Below are 20333 nucleotides of genomic sequence, written 5' to 3'. Positions count from 1 at the left end.
GGATTTAAAAGCTCTCATTAGAGGAAAAGCCATTTATGTTCATTTTTTTTTATTTAGTCCAAAAATATCAATCTGTTTATAACAAACGTGTATATTGATTAATTAATATTTAATTTAAAAATATATATAAATAAAAAATTGTCCTGGGCAATCAAAAACGACGCTGATTAGTTTAGACTGAACAGAAGAAATAAACAAACACCACGTGATAACGCCGCCTGCTTAAATTTTTAACAACAATAATTTAATTTGATTTGAATAATAACATCCAAGAAACTTTCTTAGACATTGAAAATACATCATGAACAGTTTGCTGTGATTATTATTGTTATAGAACCATACCTGACCAAGTACCCTAACGTAACCTGGACGACAAACCGTTTTTTTTTTTTTCCTATTCTTCCCACTAATTCAATTTCTATTTTTACATTAGTTTTTTTTTTATCGCTCTGTTATCAGTTTTTAACAGAACACTGAAGGCTCATGTATGTAAAGTGTAAGTTTTTACTTCTGTTGGGTAACGGAGGATGGTTTTGTGGTTGTGATTGGTTAAACAGGCGCGTGCGCACTCGGACGCACAACTCACAGCTTGAAGCCAAAAGTTCCGCCGCAGCACTCGGTGGAGACACGTTTAACTACATTTGAACACAGTAATATGAGGGACCCTCGGGAATATCTGTTGATTTCGGAGACATACATCTGCTGAAGGAAGTTTATTAGTTCAAATAACGTTAGGGCTCTCATTATATTATAAGGTAAGCTATTTACGAAATTTGAAAAAGCGATTTAACAATATAATGCACTGCATCTCTATTAACGTCACACCTGAGAGTCCTTTACGCGTTTTAAAGATGATAGAATGATGTTTCTGTGCTTGTTTTTTATTTTATTTTTTTGTTTACTCATTCTCCGTCTTCTTTTTATTACCTTATTATAAGCTACAAACGAAATAAATGTAAAATAAATTAATTTAACACATCTAATTAATGCATTTGTACAAATCCCTATCTTTATACGTTTATAACAGATTAAATAGATCTTGCACTTTTTGCAAGTTAATGCTATTTTAGGGTTTGTTAACCTGATTATGTATTTTTGTTGGAGAATATCACATTTGCTGGTGGATTTGTGGAAGCTGAATTTGCTTTTGGGTGTGACTCTTGGTTGTGTGTGAACAAATCCTAAATATGCCTCTGTGTGCACAATAAAAGGACTGTCTTACCCTGTTTGAACCTTTCACAGTGGGAAAAAGTCGGCTATGACATAAGGGATTTTATTATTATTCTTATTATTAATATTATTATTACTCAAATATAAGACCCCAAATTGGGTCCCCAAATTTCCCATGCAGGCTTGAAGTGTGGGTCAGATGTTTCCTATCTTGTACGCCACGTGTTTCCTTTTATTAATTTAAGGAAACCACAGGCAAGCTACAAAATGTCAGAATCAAAGCATTATCAGTGCAGCCATTTGTTTTTGAGATCTTGGTGTTTATGTATATTTGTTGTGAGTGATTGGGGGAAAAAAGGCAACTCTGTTGGCCGCCATGTGATCACATACATCACAGAATACACATATGTATATTAAATTTGACAAAATAGACACATGGTTGTATATACAGGTGTTCTATAAATGGAATAGAATAAGATGTTGGGGTGGACTAAGATGTAGGGTAATGTCAAATAGATATAATTGTAATTGCATATTTTTATTGCACAATGGGGAGAGTTTTTAACTGTTCATGAGGTAGATTGCCTGGAAAGAAACTTTTCTTGTGCTGGCTGTCCTGGTGTTCAGTGCTCTGTAGCGCCGACCAGATGGCAAAAGTTCAAAAATGAGATGACTTGGGTGTGAGGGATCCGGAGGGATTCTGAGCCCTTTTCCTCACTCTGGATGTGTACAGTTCTTGAAGGTAGGAGAGTTGGTGGGCATCAATGATCCTTTCAGAAGTCTGAACCATTCCTCTTCTGATAACTGACTCTGTAGCTGAGCCAAACCAGACAGTTATTGAAGTGCACAAGACAGACTTAATGATGGCTATATATATAATACGGAGAAGTAAATGTTATTTATATATAACATTTTATTTTTGCAATATGTCTTGTTGGTACAATTAAGGATAATATATATATTTTAGTTAAATCTATAAAACAAAGTAGATTTAAGCAAATAATATAATCTAGATTGTTCAAATCATACAACATATTTAATGTGTGCATATTTGCAATATGTTTAAAGTTTATACTTTTGGTTGAATGAATTTTTCACCCCAGTGTCAATTGTATTTATAATAATATTAATGATAATGCTAAATCATCCCATATAGAATAAGAACACATGTCTGGTTTGTGTCGATTAAGGGCTTTACTGATGAAAATGTGGGTGTACTGTACATTACACATTAATGGTTGGGAAACAATGATGAACGGTTAGTGATGTGTCTCTGGTCTTTATCAGTCAACCGCTCACTCAAAAGGTATGCTGCTATCAAACCATGGAATAGAACATGGGATATGCTTTTAATTTTATTCAGTAACTGAATGAAAGTATTTTCTATGCACACTCCAACATCCTTGCCTAATGATTACAGTGGATGGGAATTCGCCACTATGAGCTGATTTAATGCAGAAGGCCACATTTATGTCACATCTGTGTGTTTGTATAGGGTAGCTATAGCTCAGTAGCACGATCCGTCTGAGGGATTGGATGTATTTCAGACGAGGTTCAGCCTGGATAACGGCATGGGCAGCGGGTTGTTTTTCTTTCAGGCTACCCTGACTCCATCCCCTATCTCCACATCTGGCAAATGTCAGAGTATGTAAATAACTTCTACCTTTGTACTCCTAGGCCTGTCTGGGCACCAAGCCAGTCAGTCACGAGCGTCCCTCCTACAGTGCTTTGGTTAACAGCCCTTTAAGGGAATATGCAGTCTGCTGATTTATTGTATATTTGCTAGTAAAACACATTAATTAATTTGCACGAGGGGGTTGACAGTTCTTTGGCCTGGGGGGGTTGTGGGTTAATGATATCTGTGTTTAGAGGAAGAGCTGATTGTGAAGGTATGTGAGAGGGAGCACACATCTGGAGGAGTTTTTCAGGAATCTGGGAGAAGGGGGGGAGGTTCTTGATGGAGCTGGTCATCTGGGTCATGGAGCAATTGGTGCATGGTAAGCAAAGGGCCTCTGGCTGAGACAAAACTTTTAGTACTACAGCCAATTAAGTCAACCAGTTGTTTCGCCTCTTTCCAAATGGAAAGCAATTCCTCAGTCCATTTGCGACTGATTAAAATCTCCTGCATTTACTACTGGAAAATATTGTTCAAAAGTTTGCTTGGAGCCAAAGATCACTCCATATTATCACGAGGGGCTCGCTTTATCCATATGATTTTACATCCAGGCTTCGTGAAATGGAAAATCTAAATATCCGTGAAAGGAACAGATCAGAGCTGGTTCTCATCAGAGTGGATGGAAACACAATATGTGTGATCATACTTGAGCTTCATTTCTCAGATTGCATCTGTGAGTCAAAAAAGTAATTTTTGATTTCATAATCTAAAACTGGTCAAATTACATCCCTGAATTTTTTTTTTTTTTTCACTTCTAAAGCTGTAATCTCAAAAAAAAAAAATATTCACTTTCAGAGTTTCTCCTTGCACTATTTGGAGAAACTGCCAGAGATCCAGGGCTTCCCCCATAGGAAGTGATACAGCTCCTTTTCCTTTCAGGGATGTGGAGAATGTTTTCTTTTAGCCAAAAGTAACTGGAAAAGCCCTGAATTTCAAGCTGAGCGGACCTCCATTTTGGCCAGTGTTTCCACAGGTGGTAATGGATCCAAATGTCAGATCAAATCCAGTAGATTGTAACTTATTTTAGCTCTTTTATTCATTCATCAGTGAGTTTTGTTTTGTAGTCAGAAGCTTGATTTAGTCATGGGGCTCTAAAACAGCTTTTATTTGCTTAGAAAAAGCTACTGTCCACAACATGGTGAATTTTGAGCAAGTGTTGTATACAAAAGGACTCATTGACCTGACAAAATCTATTATACCTGCTCCTCTTGCTACATAAATACTGTGAAGTGACATGAGGCAGTCTAGCCCTTTCTGCAGTCCTCATTGATCAGATAAGTTCTTAATTGAATAGGTTCGTGTTAGAATGAGAATGTAGCTTGTTTCTGTGCTCTTTCTCTGGGGGTTGGTGGTAAACAGACAAACAAAGACCTCTGTGTTAGTTGTTGAGAGTCCCAGCTCTCTTGAAGTCTGTAACAAAATTAAGTAGGTAATTTTTTGGAGCGTTTTACCCCATTTTTGACTTGTATTTGTGACCAGAAGTGTAATCCTATATTCTGATGGGTCAGTATGGTTTACTAGTTCTCCACCAAACAATGGAGCTATTTGTTTTTTATTTTCCCTATTATTTATTCTGTATTGTTTTAGCTTTGATATTTTTAGATAGTTTGCATAGTAAAACTTAAAATTTGTTTCCATTCCCCTTCATAGCACAGCTGTAAAACACACATTCAGAAGGATGTCTTTACCATTGCATTGCATCTTTGTTTTTTTTGAGATTCCTTTAAGATCATAATGTAATGGAACTATTAAAATAGTAAAATATAAAAAAAAAAACATATTTTGAGACCCATGTATTATGTTTTCACATCCCTTGTCCTATAAGCCTGAAGTTAACCTATGCCATTACTAATGTGAACAATTATTAGAATTTAAAACATGAAGTTTAAATAAATTAAATGTCATATTACAACACAAGTAATATTATAATTATTTTCCACAAGTTGGTATGATTCTTTAGGGTCTCCGTTAAATGTCTGCAACATACTTTGGTTTCTGTGCTTGTCTCTTTAAATTTACTATTTGTAGTATCTAAACAAATAAAATATTTCTTAATATTTTGTATGAGCTTATTTTAAAATTTCCATTTTAGTATCCCCCCATACCCTTTTTTATAATTTTTTATATATATATATTTAGTAAGTAATTTTAATATTTAGCTAAAAAAAAAATTCTGTTAAGTTGGTAATTTCGACTTTAACACAAACTATTTTTAATGTTTATTTTTAATGAACAATAACAACACTGTCCTGCATACTGTTTGGGATTGTTGTATGATTTCTTTACGCACATTTGAGCTGCTTCTTATGCATGTTTTGACATGTTCATAAATGAGGCATATCCGACTATTCGATTTAATTTGCCTTGCCAATATACATTTATTTAGAAATAGATTATTCAACGATCTAACCTCTTGTGCAGAGAAGGGAAGCTTCTGTCGAGCTGTAGGCCAGTGGCACTAACAGACTGGACATGAAACCTGTGGGACTTTGTTTTGAAGGACTGAAATTCCAAGCATTCCAAAGCCCAGTGGAGAAAAATCCTGGGAGAATCATTCCATTATCCCACACACAGGTCCTCCCATTCTGTGTTAGGGACAGAAACGCATCACATTATAGTGCAATGCAGGAGAGAGAACATTAGATAGGATTTTTTTTCTTCTATTTTATTATAATTGTTGTTATCAGATATAGCATATAGCATATAGTACGAGGGATTAACTTTTTAATTGTTTTTTATTTTTATAATAATAATAATAATAATTAAAATGGGTGGTTAATGTATGCACCACTAATGACTCTCGGAGAGAGAAAGAGAGCAGTGTCCTTGCTTACCTTTAAATGCTACATTTGCAGGTTTCTTGAAAGGTGATCATGATGTGCGATGCCAGTGAAATGTTGGCAGCTGCTTTGGAGCAGATGGATGGCATCATTGCAGGTACAACTAAACAAATGAAAAATGCTGTGTACAACAATTATTCTTTTTTTTAACCATTTGCAGCTTTAAACAGTCATCAACAGAGTAGTCTTTTTTTTTTTTTTTATTGGCAAATTATTTAAAAAAAAAACTTAAGGCCAATGCACTTACGTAAACTGGCAAGGAGAATAAATCTGCACTCTTGAGTGTTTCTGCAGATTTGTAAGATCTGAGAGTATGCGTAGTGAGCAACATTACAAGCTTTTTCCACTATTTCAGCACTGATGAAATCTAATGTATATTCAGTATGTGACCACACTATTGTCCATCTCTGGGAACATCAGGGACACATCAGAGAAAAATGAAAGTCTTTGCCTGGACCAAGAGTGAGTCTCTTGAAGATTATGTTTTTCTATTCACTCTGTAATTATGGCAGAGGACATCCCACTGTTTACATCTTCTGACAGTAAGCCATCCGAACAGTGCGGTCACAGTCATCCAACCTGTGTTTTGTTTTGGATAGTGCTCAAAGTAGATAAAGCAACAAAAGTCACCCAAAAAGTCACTCAGTACTCATTTTTTTTTTTCTTTTTTAGGTAATACAACCACACAGTCACATTCCAAAAATTACAAAAAATATCACAATAGAAATAGTCCATCAAGTTTATGAACTATTACAACCAATTGAATTGTACACGGAACCCAACAATTTGACTCATCCCTAAATCCCTTCACTGACTCTCATTCCCGCACTTGCCTCAGGTTCTAAGGCTATGAACTTCACCAACGGCCTGTTTGATTGTCAGTCACCAACGTCGCCTTTCCTAGGCAGCCTTCGGGTGCTGCATCTCTTGGAGGACCTGAGGGCTGCGTTGGACCTGATGGATCCCGGGGAAAAAGAAAGTCTACGCAGTCAGGTGTCCGAAACCACAGCTGAGGGTCTGATTGAGTGGCTACAAGGCCAACTGGTGGGTTTTCCTCATTTTATTTTTTGTTTTTTAAAGGCTATTATAGGAATATATATATATATTTTTAAAAATTATTCTTTTAGAATAATATTTGCACTTTTGGCCTTAATTTTGTAAACTGTTTGATGCAAAATCTTTTACATTTTTTCATACTATGTATATATCTGCAAGTCTGACGTAAGATTTCTACCTTTGCATTTTCCGTATTTAACTCCAGTCATGATTCATCTGGATTAAGCACATTTCAGCTCCCCAGTCCCTTTTTCCATATTCAACATGAAGCATACTTGCTTTGTGAAATTTTCACTCCTGAGCAGCAAAATCTTACAATGTGAAAACCTTGCACATGCATCTCTTAGTGCAACGTATCATCAGTACAAACCCCACATTACTCCCTGATGGCAGCATGTGATTTTTATTTTTCAGGTCCCACTGGCGTTTGACTGAATTTGGTCTTTAATTTCATTTCACTGCATTTTTTGATTGTTTAGAGCCTGTTAATGTTTAATGTTGACTAAAAGTACATATAACACTTTAAGCATTTATTTATGTTTCCAGACCAATGGCCATGGATCTGCAGCAGGGGATTTGGTCTACCAGGAGCGACTTTCTCGCTTGGAAAATGACAAAGAATGTCTAGTGCTCCAGGTGTGTTGTCATAAACAAGTTAAAAGACTTTATGGGTTTGTGTGGGATTTTCTTTTTAGATTTAAAGTTGTGTGCCTCTGCTTTCCTATTAGCTGTCAGTCTGAGTTCAGCAATTGTAGTTCTAAATGTCACGCATCACACAAATTCGATAACTTTCCACTCTAATGATCTCCCAGGTAAGCGTTCTTACAGACCAGGTGGAAGTTCAAGGAGAAAAAATAAGGGACCTAGACTCAAGCCTTGAGGAACACCGCATGAAACTGAATGCTACAGAAGAGTTACTACAACAGGTGTGTGGTCTCTTTTATAAGCTTATGTCCGATAACAGAAGTGCACAGCATTTAAGACACATTGTTGTAAGAGTGGTCAGTATTAACGGAATAGATTCCCTCAGAAAAACAGAAAATTTTTTGTAAATTGTGTGTAGGAGCTGGTAAGCAGGAGTGCGTTAGAGACTGAGAAACTGGAACTGCTGACCGAAGTATCAAGTCTGAAATTAAAGCTAGCTGCTGCAGAAGGTGATTGCAGAGAAAGTGAGGTAAGGACCACATGTTTGCACCATCACTGTGAATTTCATAGGACACAGAGTCCCACAAGCCTAATAAATTACAGTATTCCATCATTAATCAGAACCTTAAAAGTGCTCTGAATGCAGAACAGAATGAACTGTATTGACAATCTGAACATTTAATGAAATTTATCCTGGCTATTATGGTTTGACCACCCTATTCTTTCCATAGTGACATTCATTTCTGCTTAAGCTTCCAGTTTTATCCAGCAGAGGGTGAGAGCAAAATGCTTAGTGCCAGAGCCATTTCCTGTTATAAAGCTTTTTTGCCCTGTTTGAGTCCAGACTACACTGCACCCATTCAGCTGTCTCTCACTTGCATGAGCCCAAAAGGGAGTTTCATTTTCAGAAACCAGAAATCCACAGCGGACTAAAAGAATGGGTTAGGTTTCATCTGTTTAATGGAGATTTAGATTTCATATTAAGTATACTTGTAAGTTCTCAGTTTCAGTGTTTTTTCCACTTTGTTAGTGTCCTTGAGGTTGTTGTTTTTTTTGGCCCACTCATCCATCAAAACTCAAAGCAATTTAGCATTTCAAGTCACAAAATTCTTCTTGGCTCTTTGACTTATAGATACTGTATCATGGTCTGTCTCCTTAGGGTCTTTATCAGGATGTGAAAGACATGCGCCTTCAGTTGACTTCTATGGAGTATGAGAGACTAGATTATGAGAGAAGTCTTAACTCTACCAAAGTACGAGTGCCTCATGGTCAGGTGATAATTACACAACATAAGATTAACAGCAGTGAAGTATAACACCAAGCACTTTTCTGTGAATCACTTTACCACACAGAGAAATCCTTGTGTAGTTCACTCTAACCTTCAAACTAGCCACTGGAATGTGCCAAGCTCATGAAATTTATCCACATGCTCAAAGCTGGACAAATTCACATAGCTGGACAGATTCATGTAAAATTGTCTCTTTCTCTTAAATTATTTTTTGTGTGTGTGTGTATTTCTGCCACTCAGTTTTGTTTCCTACATACTTTGAAACAGCGTTGCACATTACTTTCTTAATAATGCTACATTAGATAAGTAAATTTGAGCTAATTTAATATGGGGTTGGCACATGTGGAGCTTATTTTTAGTTATGGAATGTCCTGGGAGCTGTTAATTATGATTTTTATTGGTCAGGAGGAGCTGATATCACTACAAAAGCAGTTGGAGGAGAGAGAACACGCACTTAGAAGACTTCAGGACCAGGCCACGCCAGAAGCCCCAAAAACAGAACAGTTACAAAACAGAGAAAACGGTACACTGAGCATTCTGCTATTTCAACACTATGCACTTTTCAATTTGAAATTTAACTAGTGGTTTCAAAATGTAATTTTAATGCAAAATTAAGAAATGTATTACGTAAGATAAAATATTTACAACAATCTCTCTGTGTATATAGGTGCACTGTAGTATTAAATATGTGCCTGAAAACTTGTTAAAATGTAAAAACCCAATTATCAATATTTTACATGGCATCTCTGTTAATGTGTTTTTGTATCCACTATCATTATTTATGCTGAGTTGCATAAATATGGTGTATGAGTGGAAAAGGTGACTTCTGTGTTTAGACTAAAGGCAGTCTCGCACAGACACATTTTGCATTTATTAAATCCCCTATTAAATGCATGACACAGGAACAAAAACATTTGAGTGTAATGAAGGAGAAACTATCACAGCACACTGTAAGCCCAAGAAAAACTGTGTTGGAATGTATGAGGTATAATAAGGTTTGTATTACACGTCTAGACATGCTTTTTGATTGATGGTGACCTGATTTTGGCTGCAGACTCCCCTGCTTTTATAACTATAAAAATAAGATTTGCTAGACGTGCTTGTATTCTCTCACAATATTTATTCTTTTCTGCAAATCATCTTTACTTCCAGCATGATGGGTATGCAGCTTCTGAGGTGTTTATTTTAGTGATTCCAGAGACAAAATGTTGTCAAAGGCCGTCTTGTTCTGAAATGTTTAGCATGTTGTAAGCTATAAAATGTGTTTTGTGGATTGTGTGTTCAGATTTGGAGGTGCAGAGAATGAGAAGAGCTGTTGAGTCTTTGAAGGCAGCTAATGAAGAGAAGGTAAACAATATGATGTCCTGATCACATCAACCACCTGCCAGCACACACATTATTTCACAGACATTAGTTTCTAATTTTTATTATTTGCCTAAATGTATGAATGTACAGTAGAAGTAGGTAGATTATATACAGAACTGGCCAAAATGATTTTTGTTTTTTAAAACAAGTTAATACTTCTATTCAGCAAGTATGCAGACAATTTATATATGTGTGTGTGTGTATATATATATATATATATATATATATATATATTATAATGTATTAAATCATAATAATAGAAAATTAAGTGTAATTTAATTATTGATTTGCATTTCATTTGATATTCAACTTTACATTGTTTGAATCTGAAACGTTTTAGGATTTGAAGATAAAAGAGCTGCAGCAGTCTCTGATCGGTTACAAGCGAGTTCAGGATATGGTGATGTCTGTGCAGGCATCAAAAGGTGAGATGTCCAGGGCACACTTATTTCTGTCTTTTGTTTATGTATTAATTCCTTAATATTACATTACATTAATGCTCATATTACAATGGCACACTATAAACAGTTAAAAACATTATCTCCTTGAAATGAATTTGAAACCTGTTGACTTTCTTAAAACCTCTGATAATAAGTATACAAGCCTTTCTGCTATAATGTAATACCATTGATCTTTAGTAGGTGAATCTCCTGTTACCATTTACTAGTAACTTGTTGCTAGTAATAATTTAAAGGGGTGGTTCGTGATTTTTGACATCGGACCTCATTTTTAAGTCAGCCTGGTTGTTATTCATTAGTGGAGACATTTTTTTTTTTTAATTATCCAGGGTTTATATTTGGATAGATAGCCGATGCTAGGCTAGCGCGAGTCAATGGGTATATGTTAGCCAGCCATTAAAAACCGTTTTACCCGCTCCACAGTGCACCAAACGGAAATCAATTATAACACTAGACTATCGATGCAAATGTCCGTTGATAGAATAATGTTAGAAATCAAACTTACCTTTCATCACATTGCATTAGTTATAATTTGTTCCCTGTAATCATAAGCCTTGTCGACAGCAGCAGCGGAGTGATATTGATTACCTAGGCAACCAAGTGAGCCGGTCCACACATGACGCAAGTGTATTTACCTGCCGCTGGCACACTGATTATCACTAACATCACATAAGCAGAGCAAAGTAGAGCCGGAGCAAAGTAAAATTCCGCAGCGGCTGAGAAACTAGTTCCTTTAGGATCATTGAGATGAAAGGTAAGTTTGATTTCTAACATTATTCTCTCAACGGACCTTTGCATCGATAGTCTAGTGTTATAATTGATTTGCGTTTGGTGCACTGTGGAGTGGGTAAAACGGTTTTTAATGGCTGGCTAACATATACCCATTGACTCGCGCTAGCCTAGCATCGGCCAACTATCCAAATATAAGGACTGGATAATTTTTTTTTTTAAATGTCTCCACTGATGAATAACAACCAGGCTGACTTAAAAAATGAGGTCCGATGTCAAAAATCCCGAACCACCCCTTTAAATGACATTCATTGCTTAATCAGTACCACTTGTGTCTGTTTTTCCTGGTGTCTTTATGAAATGTAGACACAATATTATTTTGATCTTAAAGAAATTTTCCAGAGAGCTTTTGTCCACATCCCAGTCTAATAGCTCGGCTGATTTATCCTGTCTTATGACTTGTGCTGTTTTCCCAGACAAACCCAGAGCCGAGGACACAAGAGAAGGCCTGTGTGACACCGAGATGTTCTCCACAGGAGGCACAGAGGAAACTGATGAAGTATGAAGGGTCTTACACACACACACAGTTTATGTACACAGGATGTTCCTCAGACTTCCTTTTAGACTCCCTCCTTGCAGTACTTTCATTGTGTTGGTCTGACAGAGAATAACAATTTAACCATAACCCCTTTTTTTGTGTAATGTCAAACGTGTTTTTGTTTGGGAGCAGCATCCTGTGATTTCCGACCAGTCACTGCCTGCTCCTCTTGTTCATTGAAATCTGACTCAGGAAAAATACTGTTCTCTTGCATACTCACATCCATCAGTGTTGTTGTTGTTTCTCATACTGTATAGCCTCAGCTCATTCCATGTTCAGAGCTGCTCCCTGAAGTGACCATACACAAACCTGCAGCTGAGACCACTGACAGGTCTGTTTACTTACTCTGGACGTTTGTTATTTAAACCATGTTCATACAAAGATATATTGATATTCAAGCATGTTTCATGATTGGGGAACTAAGTAGAGATAAAAAAAAATTGCTTAAACGTACTATGTTCAAATCTGTATTGATTTTCAGGCACTTTCCATGAGTAGTTTACAAAATAGGCCTTAAAAATTGAATAAATTAATGAAAAAATATATTTTAGATAAAAATATATTTTTCAGCTAGAATTCATCATCTTACAACTCAACTTCTCCCTGAAGATCATGGGATTTGTGCCTTTTATTGTACACTTTTATTATAAATTATTGCATTATTAAATTTGTGACCGATTTGATTTCTTCCATTCTGCTTTTTCAGTGTCTCTAAAGTACAGCAGCCTGGAAGGTCTCGTTTGACAAGCAATAATGAGGTACCAACTTAATCTATATGAGAAATTATGAACTAGTTATGTTAATAAGATCCTGTAAAAAAAGTTGGAGACTTTGCATGTTTAGCTTTCTGGCACCCCCTGTCGGTTAAAATCTCCACTTGCACACAATAATGCCGCTGTTCTCCTGTAAGCACAATGGCTCCCTTTACAGCGTTTCAGTGTACGAATTGTGTCAAAGCTCTTGGGGGGTACCCCCCACCCCACCCAAAAAAACAACAACAAAACAAAAAACTAATAATATATATTTGTATTTATTTATTTCATATAATAATATAATTTCATTTACTTTACTTGTGAATTTAATTTACTTTGTGTGTTTCAGAACATGTTTTTGCAGCTGAGCATTTACTATATGTAAAATTAAATAAAAATCTATATACTTTGAACAGTGCACATATATGCATTTTATTTCATTAAAAAAAAAAGTTTATCTTGAATGTAGTTACATAACCCTTTCATATTTTCTAGCGGAAGTTGTCATAGTTGGGAAAACTTCTATAGTGGTGAATGAGAGACTACATTAAATATATGTTTCATCACATTAGTGTTTCTACAAGAGGGTGAAAAATAGAACGAATTTGATACGATTACGATGCTGATGACCATTAATCAATTTCGATCTCTTGATTCACTATCAATTCACATGAATAGGACTACTGTACTTACTTTTCTTGGGTTAAATGCAGTATTTTCTTGCATTAATTTGCCTTTTTGCATTGAATTTAAAACCCTTTTCTCCATTTAACCTTAAATACTACACTAATTGTATTAGGCTATACATAATAACGGAAAATAGGATACAATTCATAACAAAAACGGTTGATCTGCATGTTTGTCTTCGGCGTAATAATCAATGCATGTGTGTCTCATGCACAATTTGTGAGAGTTAGCAACCCTGCTTTGTCATCGTTGACACAAAAAAGCCTTCACCTGATGAACATGTTCAGTAATAATGTCCTTAATTAAATTAACTGTTTTTGAGCAGTTAGGCCCTGTGTCAACCAAAGCGTTTTTAGGCAGCTGAAAACGCCCACCTGTGAGCGCTTGAGAACGCTTTTTGTGGGCTGCGTTTTTTTTTCAGTTGAGACCAGTGATCTATATATGATATCTATATTATAGATCAGTGGTTAAGACGCGTTGGTTGCTATGATACAGAATAACCACTAAATTGTTACTTGTATCTGATTTGGTAAATCATTTTTTTTTCTGACTGAAATGCTCTGGATGCTCAGAAACCAGCAATATTAATTTATATTCCATTTTTCTCGTTGTTGCGCTTGTTGACACGTCGTTGTAACAAATAACAGTTGTGACAGTTGATTGGTGTGTAATTTGGCCCGCCCGCACTCTGATTGGTCAGCTGACTAGAAAGTGACAGTGTTGAGCGCAGCGTTTTATCCAAAGTTGAATATTCTTCAACTCTCGGCGCGAGAAAATAAAGCCCAATGCTCAGCGCTCAGCGCGAATAAGACGCTCAGCGCCTGGCACGCTCATGGCGTTTTAAAAAACGCGGCACTCCCTTTGAGAACAACTGAAAAAATACGCTAGCTGCAGGGAAAAACGCTTTGGTGGACAAGCGGCCTTAAGGTTACTAGATTAAAAAATATTTTTCATTCAGAATGTGTGCAATGCTAGCTTTTTTCTCAGAATTACATTAGATGGCTAATTTACAACTAACAATCCGATAGTGAGCTAGCGTCATAAAAAAAACAACTATTGACAGACCAAGATTATAATAAAAGTAACTGTCCGATTCTAAGATAAACACTTATTCAGTAGCAGTAAATTAGGTGTACCAAACAATCATAAAACAAATAAATATTATCTTATCGTCATCGTGAGGTAAAATAATAATGAAGGATCACTCTGTCGGCCAATCACACAGCGACGTCGCTCGCGCCCGCAGTCTGTAAATTCCTTCAGAAAACAGTGTGTGGCGCACTTGAGCGTATTTTCAGACGCACATCTAATTTGAAGTAGCTTTTTATGGGAGCGGCAGCGCAATGCTTTGATAAAAAATAGATAAGGCTATGTCAAATATTGTTTCTATTTTTATATTTAATGAAAAACCAGGGGACCCCCCAAGGTCATTTTTTGGGCCTTATGGGGGGTCCCTTGATGCTTATGGGGGGTCCCGGACCCCCCCAGCCCCGCCTCAATTCGAACACTGCAGCGTTTCACATCACCCAGTCCAGCACACACCTAGTTCATTGTAAAATTAGATCAACATGAGCCTGACAAAGAGCTGTATTTACAATAAAATAGCTGCACTGGGCAATTTTTATTATAAATGATGCTGATTACGAAGCATCTCATTTGTTTTTCATTAGAACTTGGGAGGTTTTTAGAGGCAATCGTTTCTCAAAGCAAAATGTGCAATATCTTAACCAAGATCAGCAAACTTGCTTTTTATAATTTAGGATGAAGCCAGTAAAAATGGAGGCTCTCCATCAGTCTCCCCGACTCGGCCCAGCTCATTGGGGAATGAGAGTTTTGGCTCTAAAAAAACACGTTCCTCTTTTGGACGTGGCTTTTTCAAGATCAGAGGCAACAAGATGACAAGCAGCGCTCCCAATCTGGGTAAGTCAGGCCAAACACTTATATATTTTTTTTCACATTACAGTAGACTTCAGAGATGAAGTATGCACATTTCTTACCAATTTGCTGTAAGATTCACCCTATCGATGGATTGTTGGTTATATATTGGCAGTTGAAGGAGAGCGTAAGGGAACTGAGCACTTGGATTTGGCCGGAGTGCAAACTCGGAAAACAAAAGCATTGGCGACACACTCACCTGAAGGGAAGAAGAAATCGAAGGGGATCATGAAGTTATTTGGAAGGTCTTTTAAATGTGTTTCTTAATAAGTTAATACGTTTCAGTAATTATTAAGATGAAGATATAAACTGTATAATCATTAGGATGAAGAGAAGTCAGTCCACCTCCTCTGACCTGGACGATTCTCCAGAGTCAGAGTTTAGGAGAGGGGGAGTCCGAGCCACAGCGGGACCCAGACTGGGCTGGTCACATGATCTGCAGCGAAGCAATAACAAGTACACGCAGTTTGTTTATTAAGAGTTCTTTCATCTATTTCTTTTTTTCCCCCCCAAGCACTACAAATCGTAATGTTGTAAATGTGTCTGTCAGTGAGCTGGACAGCCCATTTTCCAGGTGGAGTAAAGAGCAAGTGTGCGAGTGGCTACAGAACCAAGGTCTGGGCTTGTATGTAAACCAGGCGAAGCAATGGATCAGCTCTGGACAGACTTTATTGAAGGCGTCTCAGCATGAATTGGAAAAGGTCTCCTGAACTGCCCCACATTTCTCAAATTTGTGTAACATATCTTCATGTTGAAAAGGCTACACAAAGCTCTTCTTATCTATATAGACTATATATTTGTTTATTCTGTGTACTGTATGATGGTTCTCTCTGCGCTTCAGGAAATGGGCATCAGGCATCCTCTACATAGAAAGAAACTGCAGCTGGCTCTTCAGTCGCTGGGCTCAGAGGAGAAAGATGCCATGGGTAAACTGGACTACAACTGGGTTACTCGTAAGTAACAATGTTGAATGTTATTTAAGACTGATAGATGTAAAACTAGGGATGCACTTATAACATTTTATTTAAGAGTGCGAGTACCAATTAGATTAATGTAATTATCTCAAAGGATGGCTGGATGACATCGGCCTACCTCAGTATAAATCTCAGTTTGACGAGGGCAGAGTGGATGGGCGCATGCTTCACTATATGACTCTGGTAGGTATCTAATAAATGAATACTAATATTATTATAATTTAAATATAACAATGCATTTTAATATAGTAATTCATTTTAATTTAATATAATATCTTCAAGAATCGGCTTAAAACCCATCTCTTCCATCTTTATTTGACCCTCTAAATTTAGCACTCACTATTCTACACTATTCTATTCTACAAAAAAAAAAATTGAACTACCTTTCTAATCTTTTTGTATTCTATTTTCTTTTCATTTATTATACAATTATAAAAAAAGACCTCTAACACTAGCTTGCTGTATTATTTTTCTATTCTATCTGTTTTCTTTTTATTTATTATATTATTTAAAAGCCCTTGCTACGTGTACTGCGTTTAAGCTAACTGAGACTTGTTATAGCACTTATATATCATCGCTCTTTTGTTGTTTTTGATTGCTTCCATTGTGCTCATTTGTAAGTCGCTTTGGAGACGCTTTAAAAGCGTCTGCTAATTGACAAAATGTAAATGTAATATATTTTAAAATGCAATTTATTCCAATAATGGCAATGCTAAATTTTGAGCAACAATTATTCAAGTCTTCAGTCTCGCATGATCCTTCAGAAATCATTCCAATGTGATGATTAGGTTTTCAAGAATCTAAATATTCTTGATGAAAACATTTCTAAGGTTGAGGTTTCTACATCTCTTTGGTTAGGATGACCTGTTGGGACTGAAAGTGGGCAGTGTGCTTCACCATCTCAGTATTAAGAGGGCCATTCAGGTGCTACGTATTAACTGCTATGACCCCAGCTGCCTCCGCCGCCGACCGACTGAGGTAGCACAACCTGTCATTATGCTACCACACTTAACTCCACTCACTTTGAAACAGACTTGAATTTTTGCTTTATTTTTGGCCCTTTGATTAGAACAATCCCACGCCAGCAGAAATCTGTCAGTGGACCAATCACAGAGTGATGGAGTGGCTTCGTTCAGTGGATCTAGCAGAGTACGCACCCAACCTGAGAGGAAGTGGAGTCCACGGAGGCCTAATGGTACATGCAGGAAATAAGTTCAAATTCACAGTGCATTTACTTATTATTTTCCTTTTTTTTTTTTTTTTTTTACTTGCCTTTCTCAGGTTTTAGAGCCACGCTTCAATGTTGAAACAATGGCTCTGCTTCTTAACATCCCACCAAATAAAACTCTGTTGAGACGTCACCTTGCAAACAACTTCCATCTTCTGATTGGCTCAGAGGCACAAAGACTGAAGCAGGAGTATCTCGAAAACCCAGATTACACTTTCCTGACAGCCACAGCTAAAGTTAAGGCAAGTAACTGTGTGCAAGCATGCCTTTGGGACCTTGAATGTCACTAATGTTTGAAATACAACAGTAAACAGCTGTTTATTAACGTACAATAACAGTATGCTGATAAAGTTTCTTCTTTTCCTTTACCATCCTCTCCTGCTTTTAGCCAAGACGTCTGTCGTTTGGAAGTTTTGGGACAATGAGGCGGAAGCGACAGGAGGAGATGGAAGAGTATGTTTGCCCCATGGATGTGCAGATGCCTCAGAGCAGCAGTTTCCATAAAGTCCTTTGCATATATGAGGATCAGCTGGAGCAGGTACAGGCAGCTCTGCAGACTAGGATGTAATGCAGCTAAATTGTGAATCGTATTTTAATTGTCAGTTTTTAATACGTTTTCTGTACATAGTTGGATGTTATTGTTAAATTGTTTATAAGATGTTGTTATTCTCTGTGCAGATGGAGGACTCTGAGGGCACAGTGAGACAGATCGGTGCATTCTCGGAGGGAATCAACAACCTGACTGTAAGACAACCACATAATATTCCTGCTGTACTGTATCTACTGTGGTGTCTCTCGTCCTTACCTCAGTTTCTCCTGTGTTCTCCAGAGCATGCTAAAAGAGGATGAGTTCTTCAGGGAAGCGTCCTCGCTTTCACCTGAAACCAGTGTCACAGATGTCGACTGAGACATTTAAAAATGACAACCGTCACTTAAGTCTGCAACTGTGAAATTTGAGAAACTGAAAGTGACTGATTTTACAATGAAAGCAGGAGGCTCCACTCACAGTGAAACTCAAATTACACCATAGATGCCATAACATATTAATTCAATGAAAAGATCATTATTTATTTAGGATTTGCAGTATATGAAAAAAACAACAACCGTATTTATGTGTTTGCACCAAGCTAAAACCAAAGATGACAAATCAAAATTGCAGTTTAGTCTTTCTTTTATATCCCAGGCTATTCTTATATGACCATTTGCTTCATGTTTATCTTTTTTTTTTTTCTTATGGTGGGATGTTTATGTAATTTTATTGGGAGGGAAATATTTTCTTTCCCTGTGAAGTCTGGATATTGTTATTGTTGCTATAACCATATCAGTGAAAACCATGTACTGTTTTATGCATGTGTAAGTCAAAGAAATTCAATTAAAACTAAAATTTTTTTTTTCCAAATCCTGTTTTTAGACTATGCATATTAGTTTGTCTTAGGTTTATTCAAATGTAAGATTATCATCATCTGTGAATCTATAAATTTTTTTTTTTTTTTTTTAAACCGAAAATGATTTTCAGGTGCATGTACTTTAAGGTGATTTGGATAATTAAGCATGTCATATGTGTCAAAGATTGCACCTCCACAAGACTTATGCATAAAAATAGATATGTAGACCTCACAACCATCACAATTTGTATCTCTTTTTCATTTAATTTGTGCTTTGAGCAGGGCAGTTATTGAAAACATTGTATGCTGGGCATTTATTAATGCCTCTAGTGCAACAGAATTTAGAGACTGCTGGTAACCAAATTCAAAACATTTACACATGCAATTAATTGCTTGTCCAAAAAAAAAAAAAAAAAGGCATACACAATCTCAGTGAATTCAGATTGATTTCTCAGTCTAGAGTTCGTGTTCCACTGTCCCATCACTGTGACATGTTCACAGCATCCTCTTCTGTTCTCAAAGAGAACTGCAGCAGAATGTCCCACTGCTCTGCTAAAGAGAGGATTCAAATAATTCTGTAGTTTATGCTTGATGTGCTGATTTCAGCTGTCCTGGAGGAGGTCATAGGATCCACTGGAAATCACTTGATGCTTGTCTTCTTCCTTTTACAAAAGACAAAACAGATCCACTCTAATGTACTTCAATTTGAACACATTAGTTCAATGAAATATTATAGGGAAGGTTGGTATAATGTAAAATAAGTCTTGTAGGACAATACAAATTCTAAGCATTTAAGCAACTATAACAAGCTTCTACCAAGTTAGCAATTTTTGGTTCCCCAAAAATTTTCAATAAAAATAAAGTTGTGTGTCAGGTGGGTAAAAAAAAGCTGTTTCTCTTACATTTGACTCGCTGACCGCTGGAGCTTGTTCTTTTGTGGCAGGGAAAGATTCATATACAGGATTAGTGATGTTTGGACTGGATTCTGATGGGTTCACATCTTCATCATCCTAAAAATATAATAAATTATGTATAAACACACCACATATAGAAAAAAATAAAGTGTATATAACACGGCTGTCAGTAGATTCAATTATTGAATCACAAAAAAATCGTATTGACAAAATCATTTCTGTAATTCCTGCATTTGGCAATTTGTGTGCACGACATTCAGTAGAATACATTTCTACATTCGTTTTTAATTATAAAAAAAATTATTGCTAAATTATTAATCCACTAATGTGAACTTTGACAGCCCTAATACAGAAAGGTGAACACAAACAAGATACCTTGAAATAATGGAACTGGAATGGCTTTGTTTTATGTGTGTAGAAATTGTATCCCACAAATCCAGCTCCTACGATGAGGATGATGAGCCCCAGGACGCCGATGCCCATCCCAGCCTTATGAGCCGGATGGATGGATGGAGGTGGAGGCGGAGGTGCTTTCAATGGGCCCTGCAGAACATGGATGAACCCATTGGATGCCAAAATGTCGGAGTCCATGACATAACGGTCGTTGATGTATCCCGAAGAAGTCTATGAAGAT

The 20333-nt window shown here is 36.7% G+C and overlaps 2 protein-coding genes across 2 annotated transcripts in view; one reads left to right on the top strand and one right to left on the bottom strand.

Moving 5' to 3' along the window:
• The first annotated feature begins 557 nt into the window (after window positions 1-557).
• LOC132098811 (liprin-beta-1-like) lies at window positions 558-18889 on the top strand. Its single transcript, XM_059505021.1, has 25 exons — window positions 558-755; window positions 5701-5782; window positions 6524-6729; window positions 7288-7377; window positions 7554-7667; window positions 7805-7915; window positions 8546-8659; window positions 9080-9197; window positions 9960-10021; window positions 10380-10464; window positions 11703-11785; window positions 12082-12155; window positions 12531-12582; window positions 15024-15183; window positions 15314-15443; window positions 15523-15654; window positions 15749-15899; window positions 16040-16151; window positions 16267-16355; window positions 17031-17150; window positions 17242-17367; window positions 17454-17642; window positions 17789-17938; window positions 18079-18144; window positions 18230-18889. The coding sequence occupies exons 2-25, from the start codon at window positions 5719-5721 to the stop codon at window positions 18305-18307; spliced, it is 2676 nt and encodes an 891-aa protein (XP_059361004.1). The 5' UTR covers window positions 558-755; window positions 5701-5718; the 3' UTR covers window positions 18308-18889.
• stab2 (stabilin 2) overlaps window positions 18598-20333 on the bottom strand; it is a 27464-nt gene continuing 25728 nt past the window's right edge. Inside the window, exons 66-68 of the mRNA XM_059505020.1 lie at window positions 20075-20323; window positions 19688-19795; window positions 18598-19447 (exon numbers count right to left, since the gene is read on the bottom strand). Coding sequence (XP_059361003.1) covers window positions 19388-19447; window positions 19688-19795; window positions 20075-20323 — 417 coding nt within the window. The 3' untranslated portion in view covers window positions 18598-19387. The remainder of the gene's footprint in view (window positions 19448-19687; window positions 19796-20074; window positions 20324-20333) is intronic.

The sequence above is a fragment of the Carassius carassius genome, chromosome 22 (genome assembly GCF_963082965.1).
Source record: "Carassius carassius chromosome 22, fCarCar2.1, whole genome shotgun sequence".
NCBI classification, from domain to species: Eukaryota; Metazoa; Chordata; class Actinopteri; order Cypriniformes; family Cyprinidae; genus Carassius; species Carassius carassius.
This window is presented reverse-complemented; position numbering and strand designations above follow the sequence as displayed.

What these genes read in the sequence shown, in the direction of transcription:
- LOC132098811 (XM_059505021.1), top strand. Translation starts at nt 5,719, where the DNA reads ATGATGTGCGATGCCAGTGAAATGTTGGCAGCTGCTTTGGAGCAGATG. An exon ending in GCAGCTGAGACCACTGACAG is followed by an intron (nt 12,156 to 12,530) that starts GTCTGTTTACTT and finishes CTGCTTTTTCAG; the next exon opens with TGTCTCTAAAGTACAGCAGC. An exon ending in GAGTCCACGGAGGCCTAATG is followed by an intron (nt 17,368 to 17,453) that starts GTACATGCAGGA and finishes TGCCTTTCTCAG; the next exon opens with GTTTTAGAGCCACGCTTCAA.